The sequence below is a fragment of the Lynx canadensis genome, chromosome X, assembly GCF_007474595.2.
Source record: "Lynx canadensis isolate LIC74 chromosome X, mLynCan4.pri.v2, whole genome shotgun sequence".
NCBI classification, from domain to species: Eukaryota; Metazoa; Chordata; class Mammalia; order Carnivora; family Felidae; genus Lynx; species Lynx canadensis.
Window position 1 is genome coordinate 20,638,932 of NC_044321.2, and position 22,127 is coordinate 20,661,058.

Sequence of the window (22,127 nt, forward strand, 5' to 3'; positions counted from 1 at the left end):
CCCACGTCCGTAGCCCGGGACCCTTGGCTCCCGCTGCGGAACGACCCGTGGGAGCCGAGACGCGGGAGGAAACTGCGGCGGCGGCGTCCTTAACTTTTGCAGGAAACCCGAATCCCTTTGAGGATCACATTCAAACCAAGGGCCTCTGCCAGGAAAACGCGCATGCAAATAAACCGAGGAGGTGCCGGAGCGCCAGAGCGCCCCCCCCCCCCCGCCCCGGCCTCTGCGGGGGCCTGTCCGCTGTCCCCTCAGCGCTTGCATAGAGCATTCACACTTCCTTTTGTTAAACATATAATTTTTTTTTTATTTTGAGCGTGACACTTCTCCACTAGATAGCAAGGAAAAGTGATAACAATTACACATTACACAAAAGTACTGTACCATTGCCTTTATCTTGAAGGTTTCGGAAGCCTCTACAGTTAATAAGTTAAATAAAGGGCTTGAGTACATAAATATTTGTCTAGGAACCCTACCGTATCTACAACACAGTAAGAATCTACAGGAGGACAAACTTTTACCATACCACGCTGAGTGCAATTGCGTTATAACATTTCAAATATACAAAGCTCTGTTCTTTTTTTTTTTTTAATAACAATGGTATGTACAGAATCAATAATCACAGTTTGGTGACTTCAACAGTCCATATTCTAGCAGAGTATTTCCCTTTGGTTTGATATAAAAACCTTGGTTGGTGTATGATAAAGAAGAGAACAAGAACAAGACGCCCCTTTCCGTTAAGTGCACTGTTAGCTATCTTACAGATTCGCATTCGCTTCCCTGGCCCTGGCTTCACACCGGGGCCCACGCTGGGGGGATCAACTTAGAGCGCCAAAATGCTATTTAAGAAGAGAAAAAAAAAGCTAAGTGGGGTGTCAGGAGGAAGAGAGGTTGGGTTTCTTAATTTTTTAACTTCAATACCAGGCGTCTTGGAGAGACAACCTCCCCGATATTTTCAGTAAAGTAAGAGCGAGAGAGAGTGGATGTTCAGAGTCGGAGCGAGGTTGGCAGGGGCAGGGGCAGGGGCAGGGGCGGGTGGACAGCCAGCCGAGGAGGTGCCACGTCCGGTAGCGCCAGGGGCTGCCTTGCCCGCATCCGGGCTGCTGCGAAGGCGGCCGCGCTCTCTCAGTGCCGTCTCGGGAGTGTGCTGGTCCTCTGTTTCCATTTGGTCTTGAGTGGTGCTGAGTGAGGTGACCTTTCGGGGTGCGCCCGGGGCGCGAGGGTGGAGGGCAGCCTTTAGCACACCTCCTTGCCCGTGCTGGTGCCCGGCAGGATGTTGAGCTGCGTGAGCTGCGCGGCGTGCTCCTTGGCCTTGAGCCTCAGCGCCGCTATGCTAGAGGCGCGTCTGTCTGCGGCCGCGGTGGCCGGGTCGGCCAGCGCGCCCGACGCCACCGCGCCCTCCACGGCCGGCGTGGGCTGTCTCAGGAGCGCGGCCGCGGTCGACGCGCTGGTCAGGGGGGCCATGGTGGAAAAGAGCCTGCAGGGAGAGCAAACAGCGCGGTCACGGCCTCGGGAGCTGAGCGCGGCGCCGGGGACGGCGTTTCCCGCCGCCTCTCACCAGGGGAGCGGAGGGCCACAGAAGGACGCAGACGGGCGCCGCCGCAGAAGCCCGGAGTCGCAGGGCTAGGGTGGGCCACGGGCTGGGGAGCATGGGCGCTAGGCTGGGGTGCTCTGAGAGGCCTTTACTAGAGCAGGGAACCGACGGAGGGAAAAAAACAAACAAAAAAAGGCCATGGGGCCAGAGAGCCTGAAGGGAGCAGAGCCGGGGCGGAGGCAGGTCCTGCGACCCAAACCCCCACGGCCCAGTTGCTTGCATTCTGTGGTTTCGCCTAAGAAAGGGTTGTATTCCCAGACCGGGAGCTCCACTTGCCAGAAGAGAGAAGAGAGACAAAGAGAAAAAGAAGAGGAGAGATGGAGGAGTAAAAAAGAGAGAGAAGCGAGAAGGTGGCATTAAAGCTGAGCGAGACCTAGGCTGCAGACCTTGTACTCTTCCTAGGGCGCCTTCTCGGCCGGGGACTCCTTTTGCCCTGGGAGAGCTGGCCTTCTTTGTCGGCCTTCCCGCCGACAAGGCCGCCCTCCCGCGCCAGACCGAGCTGCCCGTGCCCAGCCAATGACCGCGAGGTGGGGGTGTGGGGCGCCCGCCTGTGGATTTCCGCTCGGTAGGCCGCTCGGACCCGCCCGCCGCCCCGCGTCCGGGCGCAACGACACCCCTTCCCCATCGCCCTCCCTGTGTCCTGCAGCCTCTCGCCCCAGAGAGCCCCCCCGAACCCGTGACCCCCGCGGGCGGTGCACGGCGACGCCCAAGCCCGGGACCCTAGTCCGTGCCACCGCCTCCAGTCGGCGCCGGGATTGCTTCTCGCGGCGCCTCCCTCCACCTCCTTCGCACGGCACAGCGGTCCTGCAGCCGAGACCAGAGCCGTCCCCGGCCACCCCACCCCAACTACCACCCCAACCCTACCTGCCCCCCCGCCCCCGCCCCCCCCCCACCTCCGCCCCACGCCCATGGTTTTGGCTCTGGGCTCCTGCAGGGCTAATTCTCAGTTTCCGTCATTAGAAATGAGCCCACCAGGATTCGAGGAGAGCCTCCCGCTTCTCCCAGGCCACCTTCTACCCCTCATGCCACCCCCACCGCACTCCTCTTCCAGCCTCTCCAAATCTCTCAGGTGCTCCAGCCGGGGTCTGCCGGCTTTTATGAGCCACTTGTCAGAAGGGAAAGGTGGGGGACGCGAGGTACACAGGACTTAAAATTGTTTGCTCAGAAAAAATAATAGAGTGTGTCCTGGAGGGGGCGTAAGATGCTCTGGTTCCACTAGGTAAACTGAGTCACTAACTACACACTTCGGTGCACTTGCTGTTTATTTTATCGGTTTGTTACGTGAAACTACTTCTCCTTCGTGTCTTTTTTAAAAAATTTTCTCTCAGATGATTTTTTGTTAAGTGGCTGCGCCGTTGGATGAATCTATTATTTCTTTGTTCTCCCAAAGAGAGATCATTGAAGCTGCATTCAGTTTTATTTTCACTGCACTTTCCAACTTAATACATCCCTCCTTTGTTTCTTTGTCTGTGTGATTATACAGACTTTTTATTTCATCATTCGATGTTCATTTAAAGAAAGGGAATTATAATATACGATGAACGGTTTCTTTTATTTCGTTGTCTTGTGCCGCAGTGAGGGTCGGGGCTTGCACATATGGGGGATGGCTGGCAGCGGGTCACTTGAGTGACAGGGAAGTTAGAGTCTGGGGAAGAAAAAAGAGTTCTTTGCACCCAGAGGGCCCCTGGCTCCAGGATTCCTGTAGAAGCCAGGGCTGTGTTGCTCTGCCAGGCCCTGAAGCATGGGGAAGGGTTTTGGCAAAATTTGAAGAGTCATCCCAGCTCTGTAGCCTACACGTGTACACGTTTACACACACACCACCTATGGCCTGAGCTGGTGCTTCCTTCAAATGGTACTTTCACAGCTTCCACTGGACACTCCCAGTTGTCATGGTTGTTGTTACTGCCACCGCCCTCCCCTATGCCACTCGGCCCCAAGTCATTCCCTTCAAGATCCACATTGAGGCAAAATTAGAGAGTATTTTCTTTGACTAAATCTCTAAGAGTTGGCCAAAGAGCAAAGATGTGGTGTAGCCACTACCTGTCTCCTGTCTCCGGCTCCTCCCTGACCCCAGGCTCTCTGTGTGTATTAGAGAGACAGACAGACAGACTCCCGAGGCCGCGCGTTACCTGCCGAACGCAGGGCTGATGAAGGCCGGGTGTCGGAACACAGCGGCTCCGAGGAAAGTGCTCAGGCCCAGCGGCGCCCCGCTGGGCGGCAGGCTGGCCGAGCCAGGAGGCGGAGGTAGGCTCGGGAAGGCGGCGGCGGCGGCGGCAGCGGCGGCCGTCCAGGCCGAGTCGAGCGCAGGGTGGTGCGGGGGGAAGGGGCTGGCGTCCAGGTAGGGGCTCAGAGGGTGGGTGGCCGACAGCGGCCCGGGGAAGGGCAGCCCCGGAGGATGGGTCTGAGCGCCCGCCTTCTCCCGCTTGCGCCACTTAGCCCGACGGTTCTGGAACCAAACCTGCAAGGCGGAGAGAGCCGGGGTCGGCGGGGATCCGGACGCGCGCCCCCCCCCCCCCCCCCCCCCCCCCCGCCCCCACGGCTGGGAACCTTTCCTCCTTTCCGCTGAGGCCGGCGCCCACTCGCTCCTCTCTGGCCTCGGGTGATTCAAAGACACCTCTAGGGCCAAACAAGAGGCGAAAAGGAGCCCAAACTCAAGGCCAGCAGGAAATACAGGACAAGCAAACCCTTTCCAGTGCGTATTTCAAATAGCCTCGTTCCTTTCCCAGTTGGAAGAAAATGGTCCCGTGTGTTTAGAGATGGGGACACCGAGGTTTAAACGTCTCCGCTGCCATTTGCTTGCTGTGCGTCTTTAGGCACGTCACTTAAACCTCTCTCAACCTTGGTTTTCTAATCTGTAAAATGGTGATGATAAAACTTCACTCATAAGGCTGTTATGTGCGACGAGTAGCACAAACCATGTGAAAGCTCGGTTGGATAGGGACTCTTGGCTATGGGCAGCCACCCAGAGATGAGTAGGTATCAGCCTGTCGCTGCCCATCAGCTATTCTCGCGGATTTCAGGTTTGCCCAAGAGCTGGCAAAATCTCTGCTGTGTTGAAGAGGGGACCTCAGGAAGGCTGTTCATTTATTCTTTCCAGAAATATTTACTGAACACCTAAGAGCACTAAGCTGGATTCTGAGGCTTGGGGGAAGCTGGGAGGGAGGGAAGGAACACCCAAGCAAACGAGCCCGCATTGTGGGGGCTAGTCCTCCGTGAAAGGAAAGACAGGGTAGGCGGCCTGCTACGCGCAGGGGCCCCGTGTAGGGCCCGGCTCCAACCCAGGAAGGCACTGACTGCGGGGACCAGGTATGCAGCAACCTGGACAAATCGAAATGAGAGTGTAGGATAGCTGTAGACGTTACACGTCTTCAGAGCTAACAGGTCTTTCTTTCTTTGCAGGATGTGGTTTAAATAGGCTATTTAAATAAGATAGTTCTAGGTTTGGGGGAGAATTTTAGTACAAGGTATCTTCCTAATTGTTAATAGAAAGCAGTTTTAGTAGAGACCTTTACCTGAAATGTGGCAGCTACCATAGTCTAAAAATAACTCCCAGGCGCATGAAATTATTTTTACGTGACCTGTTCGTCACACCCACAGCTAAGAAGATATGCTCCTTCTCCCCTGAAGGCATTAATATTTTTAGGTTGGGGTTTATGCCTGCACACAAGTCTAAAAATTAAGAATGAACTCCGGGGCTATACAGAGTTATATTAAAAACATAATGTAAATGATCCTGGAGGAATTTGTTTGGGTTTTTTTTTTTTTATTTTAAAGACATCCACGCCTTTCATATAGACACACTGGAGGCTGTCTTACTAGCACTAGTATCTAAGCTTGGCTTGACTTCTAGACAGCCACATATGGCAAGAAAAATCGAGAATCCAAATCGTTTGATTATTTAAAATCCTGATGCGCAGGAGCCCATCCATAACATTCCACAGCCCTGGAATAATCTATTTGTGAATTGGAGAAACACTCTAGTGTGGAAATTCAGAGGCTTGAAAAAGTAAGACTAGATGGGACCAGGCTGGGTGGGCAGCTTTTGTGTATCCAAATCTGTCTAGACGAGAATATCCGCCACTCTTCGATGGCAGTGAAAGGAGTAAAGGAGGGGAGGGGGGCAGGGGAGGCAGAATGCCCTCAAAGAACGTGGAAACCTTTTACAGACAGATCATCTCTCCCGGCTCCACTGCAATTATCAAGATGTCCCCCTGCAATTCCTCATTATTGAATTAATACCTCTGAGGCCCCCCAAAGGTAAACGAAAGGACTCTAATAATTCATATTCACTTAATTACATCTTCTCCAGTGAATAGGGAGAGAGGAGAAGGGGAGGGGGCGCTCTCTTTCTTTTTAAAAGTTATTTAACTTTCCCACGACTCGTTCCCCTGAGCTGAAAACACGGAGTTGCTGTCACATCTCTGTTTGACAATGGAGAAATGTGTCAACAGAAGGGAGGGGACAGGCCTCATCATTAGCCCTCTAATGCAAGAAGCTGTTGTGTATTAAATGAGCCATATGGAATTTATTGTGCTTTATCAGCGCTTGATTTTGACTGTAAAGTGATTCACTCAGCTCCTAACCCAGGGACATCTGTTTTCTGTTGGCCGTCGGGGCTGCCCAGTGTTGATCGTCTCTCTGGTTATGAGGCCTGGGTTCGGAAATGCACTCTGGTATGGGGCTGCAAACACCTTTAATAGCATTGCACTCACTCCCTATTAGATCAATGTGGGCTCATTGCTATAAAAAATGGGAAATCAAATAGCATTAGCCAGCTCCTTGTGCGGGCGGAGGGGAAATCAAACAGCATTTTGCCTTCAAATGGCCCTGTTTGTTCTAGCACTAAGTGGGCTTTTATGAAGCCCGATTGGAGACTTAATCGCAGCCAAATACCTGCTTGGAGCTGAGCGGATTTGTCTAACAACCAAATCCATGCTCCATCCCATTATTTCAATCAGGAGAAGTCACTCCTCCGATTGTTTCCTACAGGGGCTGTGGAACCAGGGGGCTCCTGACTGCATTTCAGGGGCCCTGAAACCCCTCTTCTGATCCCGGACTCCTCCCTCAAGGCTCCCAAACCCAGAAACCTTCCCCTCCAACCTCCCAGGTCTCCATATTTTAATCTTTTGGGGCATGTGTGTTTGGATCTGCTTTTCTGATTCTGCCCCTCTTCATTTTACAAAGGGGGTCTCAACCCACACCAGTTCATCAACTCCCCTCTCTCCCACTCTCCCCCCACCCCTGCCTCCCCGCTCTCTGCAGCGCAGCTCACCTGGACTCGGGCCTCAGTCAAATCCAGCCTCATGGCCAATTCCTCCCTATAAGAAAGTAACACACAGACAGGAGGTCACAGCAGGCTCCAGCAAACCTTCCCAGCCATCTCCCCCTTTCTGGCAGGCTTCCTCCATCAGGGCCTCTCCTGGCTGCCTGCCTGCCCTCACCCCCAAACATATGGGCATCGTGATCCCTTCACCACTCAAGTGCCTACTATTTGATTGAAAACATAAAAACACACGACCCGTTGCTTGATGTAAGATGTTGTAGTGTATCATCCTATATTCAAGAGTGACAAGCGTGGCTTCTTGAGTCTCTGAGTCGAACTGGGCACTCGGATTCGCCCCCACTCTCCCTTAAGCCAGAGTTAGACAAGAAACACACAGGCACACAACGCTCATACCCTGTTTTGTCCTCATATTACATGCGAGAAGAACTCAGCACTCAACCACAAATTTTTTTTCGTGCCCTTGGTTTCTTTCTGCCTTAAAATTTTTTTTTCTGCCCCCTCTCTTCTCTCTCTCCCTCTCTTTCCAGCTCTCCGCCTTTCCCTTCATCTCTCTCTCTCTCCCCCGCCTCCCTCCCTCCCTCTTCCCTTAGGTCATACTCCCCATTACCCTCTGGAGATATGTTAAGCTTGTTAAGAGTTCAGTGGGGTAATTTTTTGATTAAACAAAATTCTGCGCACCTCCTGACTCCAGTGCCCACTACAAACCCTGCCCATCTCAGGGGAAGTCGATTTAACTGAAACCCTACCCCGTCATTGCAGTTATTATTGCGACAATTAAGGCAAATAGGAAACCATTAAGATGCTGTAAAATGCCTTATGTACGACCTGTTTACCGAAAATCTGAGCTTGAGAGAATAATTGGCTGTACCCCCGCTAATATGGAAGATCGGGGGCTGCCCTAGCCTGGGACCTGGGTCCGCACTGCCGGCAGGCCCCCCAGTCCACACTTGAAACTTCAGGACCAGGAGAAAACCGGCTCACCAAGCAGCGCAGCGCTTTCGGCCGCCCCCCTGCTGCAGTGAGCACCAGCAAATCTAAAACCTCACTGTTGGCTGGCTCCCTGCCCGAACTAAGGAGCTCTAAGTAACCCCCAGTCGGAAAGGGGTGGGCACGGGGCGGTGAAGAGGAGCTGCCCCCTTTCACGTACTATGGTTCCCCCCGGAGAAGGTAAAAAAGGGCGGACCTGGGTGCCAATCGACACCGCATCGTTTTCTTCTTTTGAAACACACATGTGTGATAAATGCAAAAAGCAGGTCGGCCAGTTAGCTATTGGACAGCACACACAGATTTTAAATTTTGTGTTCTTTTTTAAAGAAAATGAAGGGACTGGATGATATAAGGAGGACCAACTTTAGCTCAAGGGATGACCAAGTTTAGTGTATGCCAGCACCAGATCAACTCTTTTCCATTACTGGTTAGGAGAGAGACTGGCCATTACTTGCCAGATCAACAACACTTTAGAGCTGGCTCGGGCCTCGTCAGCTCTGAGCAGCAATGTCTCCTGCGGTTCAAAAGGGTGGGCAGCTTTCCGCTTCTAAAATGCATATTGAAAAGCTGCACACGTCTTGAGTGAACAAGCCGCCGGAGCTTGACAAGCCCTGCGCCAGGCAGACACCCAGCCCTCTCTCCCGACCTACTGTAGGAAGTTTGCCCAGACGCTGGCTCCTCGCCTGAGCCCAGATCTTGGCTGTAGGGTGGGAGAGGAAGGCCCCCAGGCAGCCAGCGCTCCAGGTTGGATGGATAAGCTGGGGCCCAGGGGCTCAGTCGTCTCACCTCTTTCCCCAAAACACTGGGGCAAGAGGGAACTGGAGCGTGATCAGGCGGAACACCCTGGCCGGACAGCCGTCCGAAGAGAAAAATCCCCCCAGCTGTTTGCTCCACTGTCTGCCTGGCTGCCAGCATTCATGTCCCACCCCTGTAAACCCGTGTGCATGAAATGAACGCTGGGCTTAATGTGTGTGGGGGGGAAGAGAGGACAGCAATGAGAGGGGAAGATTCTGGCGGCTGCCCCCCAGATGTACAGATACCAAATCCTGTCCAGTTCTGACTTCCTGCCGTTATTTTAGGAGTCCTCAAACGACAGAACTTGAATCTTTTTTAAAGGCCTCCGCAGGCAAGGGCTCCAGCTCTACTGTGAACAGCGAACAGCGTAACTGATACCCACCAGTCTCCTGGGGCATCAGGCGGGGGTGGCGAGCGCACCACACAGTGGCCAAAAATAGCCCCTGTTTTTGCCTTGGCCGCTAGGGCCCCGCGGCGCTTCCTGCGCCTCGCCCGGGACCTGGCCGGGACCGAAGCGCCCGGGGTCCTGAGTATGTGCGCTGGGGTACGCGTGCCTCCAAGGTGGTGCGTTCAGGCACCCTTTGGAGAGGCCGTTCTTCTCTAACTAAAACTCGTAATTTGAAAAAATTAAACTGGAGAGACTTTGGGAAGGAAAGAAATCATCCCAGTCCAAACTTAAAGCCCGGAGTAGGGGTGGGGTTGGGTGTGGGTAGTTTTTGGTGAGCAGGGGTGGGTGCACTGGGAGGGCACACCTGGGTAGAGTCCAGGAGCCAAGCCCCTGCCTCGAACCCGGGGCCCCTGCCCACCCGCCTTCCCTCCCTGGGGCCCGCGTGAGCTCTCCACTAGCTACCGCCGCGAAAGCCGCGACCGCCCCCCTCGCGTACCTGGTGAAGACGTCTGGATAGTGCGTCTTCTGGAAGGCCCGCTCCAGTTCCTCCAGCTGGTAGCTGGTGAACGTGGTGCGGTAGCGCCGCTGTTTGCGCTTCAGCAGCCCCTCCTCCGAATCGCTGCCCGCTGACAGGCACACGCTGTCCTCGCCGTCCTTGCCCTCAGCGTCCTCTGGGTGCAGCAGCAGCTCCTCCTTGGGCGATAGCTCCCCGCCCTCGGTGGCCACGGCGGCGGCGGCGGCGGCGGCTACCGCGCCAGTGGCGGCCACGGCACAGCGCCGGGGCTCCTTGAGCAGCGCGCGGGCGTCGTCCTCCAGCAGCTCCTCCTCGTCGTCCTCCAGCAGCTCCTCTTCCTCGTCCTCGTCCTCTTCATCCTCCAGCAGCTCCTCCTCGTCGTCCTCGGCGCCCGTACCGCCACCCGCCGCCGGGGCGCCACCGGGGCCGCTGGCCGCGCCGAGGCGCTCGTCCGGGTGCGCGGCGCCCCCCGGGCCACCCAGCTCGTCCAGCGCGGGCGGCGGCGGCACGAAGGGCGCCCCGTTCTCGCGGTACGACTTGCTGCGGCTGATGCTCACCTGCGGTGCCTGACTGATCTTGAGCGTGTCCCAGGCCGCGGCGGCGGCGGCCGCGGCGGCCGCGGCGGCCCCCGCGCCGTCCGGCCGCTCCCCGGGCCGCGCGTTTGGCGGCGGCGGCGGAGGGGCCTCCCCGCGCGGACCCGCGGTGGCCGTGGCCGCCGCCGCGGCCGCCGCTGCCGCGGCCGCCGCCGCCGCCGCGGCGCCCTGGAGGAGGCGGCCCCCGCCAGGGCCGTACAGGCGCCGCAGCTTGGGCGGCAGGTGCAGCTCAGCCTCGAACGGGGCGCCGCTGCCCTTGGGGGAGCCTGCGGGCAAGGGAGAGCGGTCAGCGCGCTGGTCAGCCGGGCGTCCCCGCCAGAGCCGCCGCCCGAGGCCGGCCCGCGACTGCTCTCTCGGCGCCTAGGCCCCGGCCCCCCCTCCCGCGTGCAACCGGACTTGGACCCCCTTCTTTTTCCCACTTTTCTTGCGTTTTCTTTTTCTCTCTTTCTCTTGTTTCTTTCTCTTTTTTTCTTCGGTCCTCCTCCGCCCCTCGCCTCTCTCCTTGCCCTCTCCCACTCTTCCCTTTATTTCCTTTCTTCCTTCCTTTTACCTCTTTCTCTCCCTCTTTCTCTTCCTTTCGTTTTTACTTTCCTTCTCTTTTTCTTTCTCTACCGTCCCCCCTTTCTTTCCTCATCTTTCTCTTCTCCCCCTTCCTGCCTTTTTGTGCGCTTTCCGCGCTCTCTCTCTCCTCGTCCTTTCTTCATTTCTTTTTTCTTTCCCTTTGCTCTCTCTCTCTCACTTTTTGCCCTCCTCATTTCGGGGCATGGGAGCACCTGAAAACATTCAACAACTTGGAAAAAAAATCACTACCACCCTGAAAACTCTGCGCACGACCTCTGCCGCTGCTCTGCCACGCAGGCCCAGGCTGGCGAGAGGGGCGCTGCCCTGTGAGCGACCCCTGGGGGGGGCTGAGGAAGCGGCCCAGTGGCCCTGAGCGCGGGCCGTGCCCCAACCGCCCGCGGCTGGAGGGGGCGACGGCCCCTTGCACAGAAAGGCAAAGAAAAATCGTCCTGGAGAAAATTGGCTCCGAAAGGCCTGGGAGGGGGCATAAGGGGGGTACAACAGGCACAGGCCGCTCTTTCCCTTCGAGGAAGCGCCTGGCATAGGTGCCACTGCAGGCTAAAAAAAGAAAAGGAAAAAGTCAGTTTTATTTTAAACGGCCCCTTCTCTGCCATCTGCTCCTGTCTTCCAAGTGGCCCTGCGGCTGGACCGCTGGATTTGGGATTTTGAAAGAAATCAACAATTCTTTCCCTGTGATACCTCTGCAGTCAGCTCAAGGCGAAACTTGAGCGTAACAGGTTCGGGGCAAAACGACGGTTCTTTTGGAATTTTTAATTAAAAAAAAAATAAAACCTTTTAAATATTTCAACTCTATTTTTAAAAATAACACAGCAGAGAAAAAATAGTACCCAGAAGCCTCACATTTCATACATTTCAAATACAATAAGGAGCATTTGGGTAATCCCAGGGAGATGTTTTCTGCGAAGCTTGGGTTTAAAAGGTCACAAGTAATCTACAATTAAAAAAAGAAAGAAAGGGCGGGGGGGAGGGGTGGGGAGAACACCGCATATAAAGAAATCCTCCAGGGAGGAAAGACCAAGGCTCAGTCTGTCTGGAGACCCCTATTCACAGCTTTAGGGGTTCTTGTCTTCAAGTTGTTGTTACAAGGGTCCACCAGGCACCTGCTGTTTCTGACCTGTCGCCCCTCTTCAGAGCACTCCCAAGGCCACCAAAGCGGGTATTTAAACGACCTCAATACCGAGAATTTAAGCCCCCACCCCCTCCAAAGCGATGCTTGGCCTCTGTTTCTGGAAGCAAAGAGGAAGAGGCAGCCCCTGGCGAGATGTTTGCCGCTCTTTGAGACACCAGGCCTCAGAGTTGTTCTCTCTCTTTCCTCCATGTCCACTTTGACAACCCCAGGCCCCTGGCCCCCGAACATCAAACATCCAAACCAGTGCCCAGCGCTCTTTGTAGGTGCCTGGTGAGCGCAACCTTACCTTGCACGGCCTTTTCCTGGTCGGCGCGGCTGGCCAGTGGGGCGGGCAAGCTCTGCGCGGCTCCCAGCAGCCGCATTTTGCAAGGGCTCCTTCGGCCCAGGATGCTGTCGATGCAGTAGGAGGAGAGCAAAGTTGGAGATTTACTTTTGCACTCGGGCCTCTCCGAGCAGCCCTCCTCCTGGTACTGATTGCTCATGGCTGGGGCTTTTTCCCTGGGCGCAGAGAGCGGGGCCGCTGGCTGCCTCTCCTGAAGGGTGGGATAATGGGTGTGTGTTGGGGGGTGGGGTTAGATGGCTGGTTATAGTGGATATTACTGCGGTCTCTGCGCCTCTCTGTCTCCCTCGGTTGCCGGCTGTTGCCTCCCGCCCTGCCCGCGGCCGGAGCTCGCCCTCTCCGCGCTCAGGACAGGCAGTAACAAGTGTAGTGAGCAGCGAGCGCGGAGCTCTGGAGTCTCTCTCCTCCACGTGCTGAGAGGCGCACTGTGATTGGCTCTCGCCAGAGGCCGGGCTGCACCGGGCTGCGGGCTCAGCGCAAAGCCTGGACTGGAGTCCGGAAAGGCCGGCGAGGGGTTGGGGGGGGCGGTGCGGAGGATGAGGGGACAGCAGGCTGTCACCCAAACCATTTTTTTCTTTTTTTTTTGTTTTTAACTAACAACTTTCTAACTTATCCATCTTCGTCCCGCAGCTTCCCCTTTAACCCTTCAAGACTGGCCCGAAGCTCTAGCTTATTCTGATGTCAGGCCTGTGGGTGCCCCTTGGGCGCCGTGCGCCCCTTCCACCAACCAGGGGACCTTGCTTCCTGGAGGCGAGGCCTGGAGGCTCGCGTTCAGACTGACTTGGTACTTTTCAAAGCCAGGATTGCGGTCGCAGGACAGCGCCTCGACCTCAGTGGCGCCCAGTCGCCGTCCTCTTTAGGCCGGACGAGCCTCCGAGGTGTCAGGGGGATGGCCGCCAGCAAACAACCGCTGTTTGAGCGCTCACTTTTGTCTTGTGGCCCAACGCCTCGAGCAGTTAGTCTTCACCCTGAGCCGGGAGGCTGCTCTCTGGTTTGCAGCGTCCCCCGACTTCTCTTACCTCCGTCTTTAACTCTGGGAAAAGTCCGCTTCAAGACAAAGCTCGGCCAGTGGAGCGCGGCCTTCACTAGAGCAGTTACAGGGCAAAAAGGGACAGGCGAGTGTCGACTGCGGGGTCTGGGAGTCTCCCTCTTCTCCCCAGACTCGCTTCTCTCTTCTTTCCGCAAGTTCGCTTCCACTAGTTAGGCTGTCACCCCGAGGTCGGACGCTCCCAAATCTCATGCAAGGAGCGGAACTGTGGGGGCCCTGAGTGCTCCAGGGTGGGAAAGACCCAGGTTCGGCTGCTACCAAGTCTGAGCGCCTACATTTCTGAATTCTTAGGGCCCGGCTCCCATTAGCAAAGGTAAGAGAGTGAGCCTATGATTGAACGAACGCGTTTCTTCCCCAACAACTTACTGCGCGTCCAGCACTGAGAATCGAGACCAATTGTGACTGAAGTTGGGCCAAGCCAGTGCGAGGGTTTGGCACGAACGCCCACTTTTTCTGGGTGCTGGGCTCAAGGGACTGCCAGGGGCCCCGATGCTGGCAGGGTGGGGGCAAGGGTGGTGGGTGGGACAGGGACCGGCGAGGGGGAATCCACGCCGGGTTTTCCTCTCTCAACCCCCTTCAATATGTCAAAGAGAAAAGCGTTTTACAAAGGATTATACTTGAATCACTTACAGTCAGTATTTAAAAATACAAGAATGCATAACTGGGATTTTTTTTCCAGCCATAAACATCTGCATAACTCTTGGATGCGGGTGGGTGGGCGGCCGACAGATTGAGCTGGCTTGGCTGGAGCATTCAGGATACGACTTGAGGAGGATGAAGGGTTGGGAATGGTTATATTAATATTGTTAATACTAATGCTGATATTACTACTACTATTAAAGGCAAGAGGAAAAATATGTCTCTCTGTGTCTTTCTCTCTTTCTGTCTTTTAGCTTGATTCTCACCAGTTTTTCTGACACTTGGATGTTCGGACCCGGGAACGGAGGAGTCCCTGAGCTATCTCTGACATTTGATTTTCTTTTAAGCCCTGCCTGCTGGTCCAAGGCACCTGGGATATTCTGCCTTTCCTGCATTCCTCCTTTTTCCATCCTCATCAACAGTTCGGCGTTTTGATACCGTCCCATTCAGCTTTCGATTAACATTCGGCCGCCGATTCCCTCCCCAGCCGCGAGAACCCACTCCTGGGAAGCGGGTCTGGACGCAGCTGTAAAGACGCGTCGGTTTCCTCCAAGCCTCCAGCCGCGGACCATCGCGGGCGTCCCAGCGGCTGGTCGCTGGGAGAAACAGAGGCACTTTTCCCTCACGGGAGGGCCCTGCGTCGGAAATCCACAAGACCCGGCTGCTGGGTGGCTCCGTGACTTCAGAGTCGGCTCCGCACACGCAAGGAGTGGGCTGAAAATGAGTCCAAAAAAGATCGTGTTAAACAAAAAGAGACACAAATGTACAAATCATTTCTGAGAGCCTAACAGTGTTTCAACTCTCTCGGTGGAAGATTTCTTTGCTTCCGTCTCTCTCCTCCCCCTTCTGCAGCTGTTCTCCTTTTTTTAAAAAAGAAGTCGGACTTTCTGCTGGGGTGTATTCTAATTTTAATCATCCACTGTAAAAGGGGAGGTTAACATAGACTTTCTGATTCTGACTTAATGACCCCTGGAATTTAATTCTATTAATAGAATATAATGTGTTTGTTTGGGAAACCTGTTTGAAAACACTAGATTTGTTACTTTATTTTGTTTATTTTTGGTATTTCTAATCAATCTTCCCCAGTGAGGACGCTATTGGGAAGGCACATCCATTCACTTTGGGGAGAAGGGCCTGACCCAGTTCACTTTACACCCAGCAGCCCTGAGATCATCTTTGTCACAATTCAATACCAACTTCAAAATCTACAATTGACTCTTGCTCTTCCCAAAATATTAAATTAAACAACAACAACAGAAAACTTTTCTAGCATACCCCCCTGGAAGACAGAATCTGCTGTCATCCCCAGAGTGTCTAACCAGAATATGGGTTTAAGGTGTACATGTTATCCTATTTGTTATTATTATTTTTTTTTTTTTAGATAAGCTTTACACCCAACATGGGGCTTGAACTCACAACCCTGAGATCAAGAGTCTCATGCTCCACCAACCGAGCCAGCCAGGCACCCTTCCTATTTGTTATTTTAGAAAACAAAAATGATACTTCTCATATCTAGGAAGAATTTAGCTGATTTGTTGAGTAGGTAAACGTGTAAGAATTGAGCTATAGGATGTGTATAAAAACTTTTAGTTCAGCCAATTTCATATTTACTGTCATCTCTCTTTTACCCACGAATCAAAGTAATTTCATTTTACTGGCAACATTTTTCACATTTGTACTTTGAAATTCACAACTCCTGGTTCCTCTTGTATTTGAGGTCTGTAACTGTTGGTCACCTCCCCCCCCACCCCGGGCTGCCTAGAAAACAATAGTTTGCAGTTCATTTGCCTTTAAAATCAATCACTAAAATAAAAATGACAGTTATGGTCAGAAGTGAGGGTCAGAAGTGTTTAAAACTGTTGTTTATGGTGAAAGACGAGGCTTGTCCCCAGGACTGGAAATAATAATTACCTGGAAGAGGCAGATGGAAGAAACTCCTTTCTTTTCCGTGGTGAGAACTAATTCTACACTGCAGTTTCAAAATTATATTTGCAAGAAATGCAGGCTAAGGGGGTGGCAGTTTGATGTCATTATCCAGGGGGAGAATGTTTGCAGGAGAGTTAACCTTGCACACTTCTCATTTCAGATGTTTTAATTTACTGTGCAATATATGCATAGATAAATAAAGCAGTGATGGGCTTTCAGCCCCACCGGACACTCAGGTCCCCTTAAATTATGCTCAACCTCTTCAAAACATATATTTAAACAATAGAAATAAACTTCGTTGGACTCTGGCGACCAATTTGGAAGCCATTGGAAGGGAAGACAATAAGTCCTGATTACACTCGAGGATTCTCTGTGATGTGATATCCCCTTTGCCAAGTCATTTTGCTGTTTTATTTATTTAATTTTTTTTAACAAACTTTCATTCATTTATGGTCTTCCGCAACCTGCTAATTTAACACTGGAGCGCGTTATTGCAGTGTTAGGAGGAGAGAAAGAGGGAGAGAAAACAACAATACTGCAATGATCCAAATGATACAGTAGAATTATAGCAATTATAGTTCTACTTGTGGAAGAAAACCTTGCTGAGATCAGGCAAACAAACTGAAGCCTTGTGAGGATAACAAGCGTCGGGATTGACAGCCGGTGCTGGGAAGAGCCGGAGGGCATAAACAGAAATATTTGCCTCCCCCCCACCCCCCCTTAACTCCAACCAGTTAAGGTTAACCTCCTCAAATGCTGCCTTCAGAGTCTTATCCATTTCAGGGTATGCATTTTATATACAAATCGAGGTCTCTCCTTCTGGAAGTCTGGTAATAGGCGGAAAATACAACATAATCCGCTTGCCTAGCTCTTGGTCCTCGCCTTCTCTGCCCCCTGCTTGCCCTCCACTCCCTACCCCTGCCTCAGTTCTCCCCAAGGCTGCTGGGATCTGTCTGTGGACGGTGTTTGTTTGTTGATGTGTTTTCAAAGAATCAGCCTGCGGAAAGGTCCAAAGGCACTGGTAACTTGGATTTCCAAGGAAGACTCCTTGGTGTTTACTGATCCCCCTCCCCCTTCTACGCGCCCTGTCGTCCGCCTGAACCCTGGGTTCCACCAACAGGGCTCAGCTGTGAGAGGTTTGTGGGGAAGCAGTGCTTTTGAAAGCGCCCCGAAAACCATGGCCAAGCTCTAAGGTACCGACGTGTGGGTGTGATCACTGCGTTAGGACAGCTCCCCTTATTTGCAAACCTCGCCACTTTTGGTTACCCATCAGCAGGCAAGGATGGGGGTGGGGAGGGAGAACTAGAGAGAAAACAGACCCACCCCCATCCCAATCATCCACCCAGGCGGCCAACCGAGGCATTTTTCAGCCTTGCTCTAAGCACAAAGCCAGGCGAGATGGTCGCAGGCTCACATCTGCCCTCGGAAGGCGGGGGTGGCTGGGGGTGAGCAGAGGAGCGGGAGGTCCCCCCCTTCCCACCGGCGAGAAGCAAGCGGTGGGGCTCTCACCCTGAGTCCCTCGGCGGGAGCCCCTCCCATCTCCTGCCGCACCATTCCCCAGGTTTCCAGACCAGAGAGGGAAACTTCTCGGCGCCCTGTAATCATCACCATCAGGTTTCTCCTCTCCAATGCCGCCGGACTGCGGGACCCTGAGTGCGTCCAGGGTCGAGGCGTCCCGGGTGCAGCCAGCGTTACTCTGTAGCTGTTCCTGGCGTCCCCGGACGTGGGGGGCGGGTGAGCGGAGGGCATGGGTGGGAGTTCACGTAAAGGAGCAGCGAGGGACCCAATGCCGGCGTCAGTCCGGAGGCCCAGCCGACCCCGGCAGTCGGCGTACTCTCAGGGGAGCCCCCCTGTCGGGCTCGGCTCGGCTCGGCGCCACGGCCAGAGCGCGCCCCCTAGCGGGGTCTCTGGGTGGGCCGGGCCCTTCAGCCGCAGCCTCTGGGCACTGAAGTTGGCAGATCCTAGTGATACGGCAGGAATGAATGGGGGAAGAAAACAAAAGCCTTGGAAACATTTCCAAGTGTGCAATAAAAGACCCATCTGTACCTTTCTTCTCCAGCGCGTTCGTGGTTAATGTCCCCCCATGCGCGCGAGAGGGGAGATAATTGCTGGGTGGATTCTTGCTGGCGAACCTCAGGAAACACTGGCCCGAGAAGTGGAATGATTGGGGGTGGGGGGAAGGCAAGCATGCGGAGGCTGCAACACCAGCCTGAGATCTGAATCTGCCCGTTGGGGTGTTCATGGGGTCTTGGCCGCCTGTGCCCTCAGGTTCCTCAGTCCCTGGTAAGGGGTCATCTGAAGGTAGCTACTCTAATATTTCTGGAACGCCACATTCTGGCTCTGCGACCCCCTCCCACCTTCTGACTCTAGAATACTCCACCTTCGGATTACAGGATTCTCCAGTTTTTGCCTCAGTGATTATCACCCTCCCTTCTGTCTTCATGATTCCTCCACCTTCTGACTCGGTCCCACACCCGTGACTTGACGGCCCCCTACTTTCTGACTCTCAGGGAATCTGACCACCGCCCTGCTCCCCTTCCCCAGGCACCACTTCCCTCCGGCAGCATCTGCATCGGGAGATCCTCAACCCCAGATTCCACCACTCTCCACTACTCCCAAATCACCTACTCCCACTTGGTCTGGCCAGAAATGCAGAAAAGAGAAATGCAGGGTTCATGTCCATCCCCTTTGGATCAATCTGAAAATGTTGAGTTTTCTTGAAGCTCTTAGAACCTCTGGTGAAAAGTTACTAATGAAGACTTTACAAAGATGAAAAATTATTCTAATCAATCCATAACTTGGTATTTCTTTTGCGCTAGTGTGTTAAACCTCACCCATCAATCAGAAAAACACAAATCAAGCTTCTCAAGATGTGGAGTGTCTACATACATACGTCCTCAGCCCTGCAGGATTTTAAAGTCATGCTAAGGCCACCAAAACATTTAATGGGTAAGGCCTAGAAAGGAGGGTCCAAAAATAGGAGTGATAATGGCTCTTTACAGTCTCTTTTTTTTTGCGTTGTGTCTCGCTAATTGGGAAGTTCAACACCAGGTTTTCCCTGCCTAGAAAAGGCTGGTATTTCGGAGTGGGGGGAGCAGATGGAAGGGGTCCTATGGGAAGGGAGGCGTGGGTGTCCCCGTGTTTAATTAAGAGTTGCATTGTGTTGAAGGGAGGAGGGAAGATGCCAAGGCCGAGCAGCGTTCTGTTCCCTTCGTCACAAAATAACCTGCAAGAAAGAAAGAAAGAAAGAAAGAAAGAAAGAAAGAAAGAAAAAGAAAGAAAGAAAAGCCCGCGAGTAAGACAGAGCCGGCTCTCTGCAATAGATACCATTAGAACCACACTGCCTCTGGAATAAAGCTATCTAATTTCCTGCCGCAAATCACTTACCCGATCAGAAAACACAAATAGCTGAACAGAAGGGGGAAAAAATAGAGGAGGAGGACGAGGACGAGGACGAGGAAGAAAGGCCCCCGGAATAAAAATAACTGCGCAAAAGGGCTTGCATTCCACGCGTTGACAGGCGTCTCCTCCAAATCTGGGGCAGTCGCGTCCTCCCCCAACGGTCCCCCTTCTGCCCCCGGACTTGCCAGCCCACCCGGGATCCGTTTCGGGGACACTCAGCATCTTTGGGGGGAAAAGGGCGGGTCCCCAGCCGCGAGGAGGGCGATGGTGGGGCAGAGAGCTGGGACCCTCCCGGCCTAGGGTCCTCTAGGGGCGGCGGAGGCCGGGTTCACCGGCCGCGACTTTGCGTTCAGGCGCCCTCCGGCACCGCTCGGCCCAGGCGGTCTCGGTTTCCCCGTCGGGAAGGAGGCGCCCCCACGTCGTGTCGCCTCCGGGCTCTCGGGGACCGGGGGAGCTGAGCCCCATGGCGCTGACAATTGACGGGGGGGGAGGGGGTGAGGGCGGTCAGCGCCCGGAGCGGGAAGGGCGCCCACGAGAGGGCGCGGGCGGGGGGTGGCCTGCGGGGAGAGGCGCCGGGACCTCGGGTCCCCGACACCGCCCGGCCCTCGAAAACGTCAGCGGTGGTGGATGCGAGTGGAGAGTCGGGGCAGGAAATGGGGGACAAGAGCAAAACAATCTGCCCAGAAGCAAATGCACACCGAAAGGGAGCCTTGGCAGTTTTTCTTTGGGGATCCAATGAGCTGATCTCAGATTTTTTTTGAGTGGGAAATCGCAGATTTCTCACAATCGCCTGAAATGTTGTGTTGCATGCCTCTGAACATCACGTTCTTCCCTCTGAACATCACATTCTTTCCCGCACTTTAGACTTTGCGGTCTTAGCACATTTTCTGGCACCCGGGAGCGGCTTAGTATAGCCTTTCTGTCCCGAGAACTGCATGATGGCTGTGGGCGGATACAGGATATTTGATTTGAGCAAATGGCAATTGATTTTTCATTCTCGTGAGGGTGGGGGCTGATTGATCTCACCTCCCTCCCCCCTCTCCCCTCCCTTTTTTTTTTTTTTTTTTAATCTGGGCCTCATTTTCTTTCCTCAATTCCCCTGTTACTGCTATTGCGGCCATTTCATTGTTTATGATTCGCCCAACTTAACGCTCGCAAAAGACGAAGAAGAAATTAAAACCAATGTATTCTGCTCAGAGAATCCCAAAAAGGCTGCAAAGATTGAAACCCACAGTTCAAGTGAATTTGAGACCTAGGAGTGATTTGTACTTATTTCTTTTCATGGATAATAGAGAGTTGGTGTTATCTGTCACTGTATGTTCTCTCTAATAGCTCCAAGACTATAATCTAACAGGTGTAAAATTTCCCTTTTGTGAGAAGGGAAGAGACCACCAACACTATCTCTTAAATAGTACAAATAGAAAATGCAGTTGTAGACAGTCTTCCACCCAGGAGAATCAATTCCCAGCCCAACTTGCTTTCTCTCTTTCTTTCCTATCCAGGCCTGGTTTGGGGAGTAGGGTGGTGTGTACCCCACACAGAGGGTTGTAAACAAAGAATGACTGATTGGAATTCTAGGGCCCCAGGCAAAAATATCCAGAAAGGGCTTTTCAACTTTCTGCCAACTGCAAAAGGGACCGCTCATCAAAGAAAATGCCTGTCGTTTCTTTCACCCACTTCCCTTTATCTCCTCCAAAAATATGGCCCACTTAGGTATTAGGCATCACAGGATGGGGAGGGAAGAGGCCGAGACTTGTTCCAGGACTCTTCTTTCCCCGCGAGGGCCTCTCTGCAGCGGGCGTCTGGTGAGCGCCTGTTTTCCTCCGGGATGGGCCTCGTTCGCAGAGGCTCATGGGCATCCTTCGTTCTCAGGCACCCCTTCTACAAGTTCCCCTACCTTCCAAGCACCCCATCAACCAGGCCTGGCTCCCCCAGCGTAGAACGCAAAAGGATCTCAGCCAGAATGTTTTGTGGAAGATGGGAGGGAAACTGGCCCAGGAGACGGCTGCCCCTTGATCTCCTCGTGGACCAGCTCCCGCCTGCTTCTGCTAACCCTCCTCATATCTTCATCAGCTTTGGGGCGGGAGCATTTTGATGTTATTTATGTAAAAGAAACGACATCAGAGTAACCTTTTTAATGCACTACACTAAAGGGAGATTGAACTATAACTTTGAAAATTGTGACATTCCAATGAGAGCTATATTAAATTGCTTAAAAACATTTTGAAGGCATCATTGGTCTTGTCTGTAGTGGTAAGTGAAACAAAGGATTTCACAGCATGTCGGGTTTAATACTAACTATGCTCATAGTTAAGACTTTCAGCTATTAAACAGAAGAGAGGAGAAAGGGAGATGGTGACACAGTAAATGAGGGGGGTGGAATAGAGAAGGCGGAAGACACCTTGGAGAGGACAATCCTGAATATTGACTGTGTGTGTCAGCCATCATCCTAAGTGCTTTTCACATGGACTGTTTTCCTGACAACCCGATGAGGAAGGTTCTGTCGTAATCTCTTTTTTACAGATGAGGAAACTGAGGCATGGAACGTGTGACCAGATGGTCCCGGTTTTCCGGAGGTTTGCCTGGTTTTCACACAGAAAGTCCTATGTCCTAGCCAGTCCCTCAATCCTGGACAAACTGGGGTGGTCGACCACCCTAGGCACGGGAAGGATTAGTTTGCCCAGAGACACAGAACTGGAGCGAGGATGTGAACCCAGGCGATCTGACGCAAGTCAGCAGCCCTTCCCTCTGTAAATCTTGTCCATTTGGCAGATGAGTAACTTGAGGGTCGGAGAGAAATTAACTGACTTGTCCACAGTCACAGCTAGCTAGTGACAGGCGGGATGCTACAGTTTGGGACTTGGGAATCCACCCCCTTTCTACTTCTATAAAAAAGAGTTTTTGGGGCG

The 22,127-nt window shown here is 53.4% G+C and overlaps 1 protein-coding gene across 1 annotated transcript; it reads right to left on the reverse strand.

Annotated features, from left to right (window-relative positions):
* Positions 1-284: 284 nt before the first annotated feature.
* On the reverse strand, positions 285-12,541 carry ARX (aristaless related homeobox). Its single transcript, XM_030306328.1, has 5 exons — positions 12,150-12,541; positions 9,542-10,418; positions 6,864-6,909; positions 3,721-4,049; positions 285-1,474 (listed from the first exon to the last, which is right to left on the reverse strand). The coding sequence occupies exons 1-5, from the start codon at positions 12,343-12,345 to the stop codon at positions 1,234-1,236; spliced, it is 1,689 nt and encodes a 562-aa protein (XP_030162188.1). The 5' UTR covers positions 12,346-12,541; the 3' UTR covers positions 285-1,233.
* Positions 12,542-22,127: the final 9,586 nt, after the last annotated feature.

Coding starts and splice junctions, on each gene's coding strand:
- ARX (XM_030306328.1), bottom strand. CDS start 12,345: ATGAGCAATCAGTACCAGGAGGAGGGCTGCTCGGAGAGGCCCGAGTGC. Junction 10,419..12,149: donor CCAGGAAAAGGCCGTGCAAG/GTAAGGTTGCGC, acceptor CCTTGCCCGCAG/GCTCCCCCAAGGGCAGCGGC. Junction 4,050..6,863: donor TGACTGAGGCCCGAGTCCAG/GTGAGCTGCGCT, acceptor TCCGCCTTGCAG/GTTTGGTTCCAGAACCGTCG.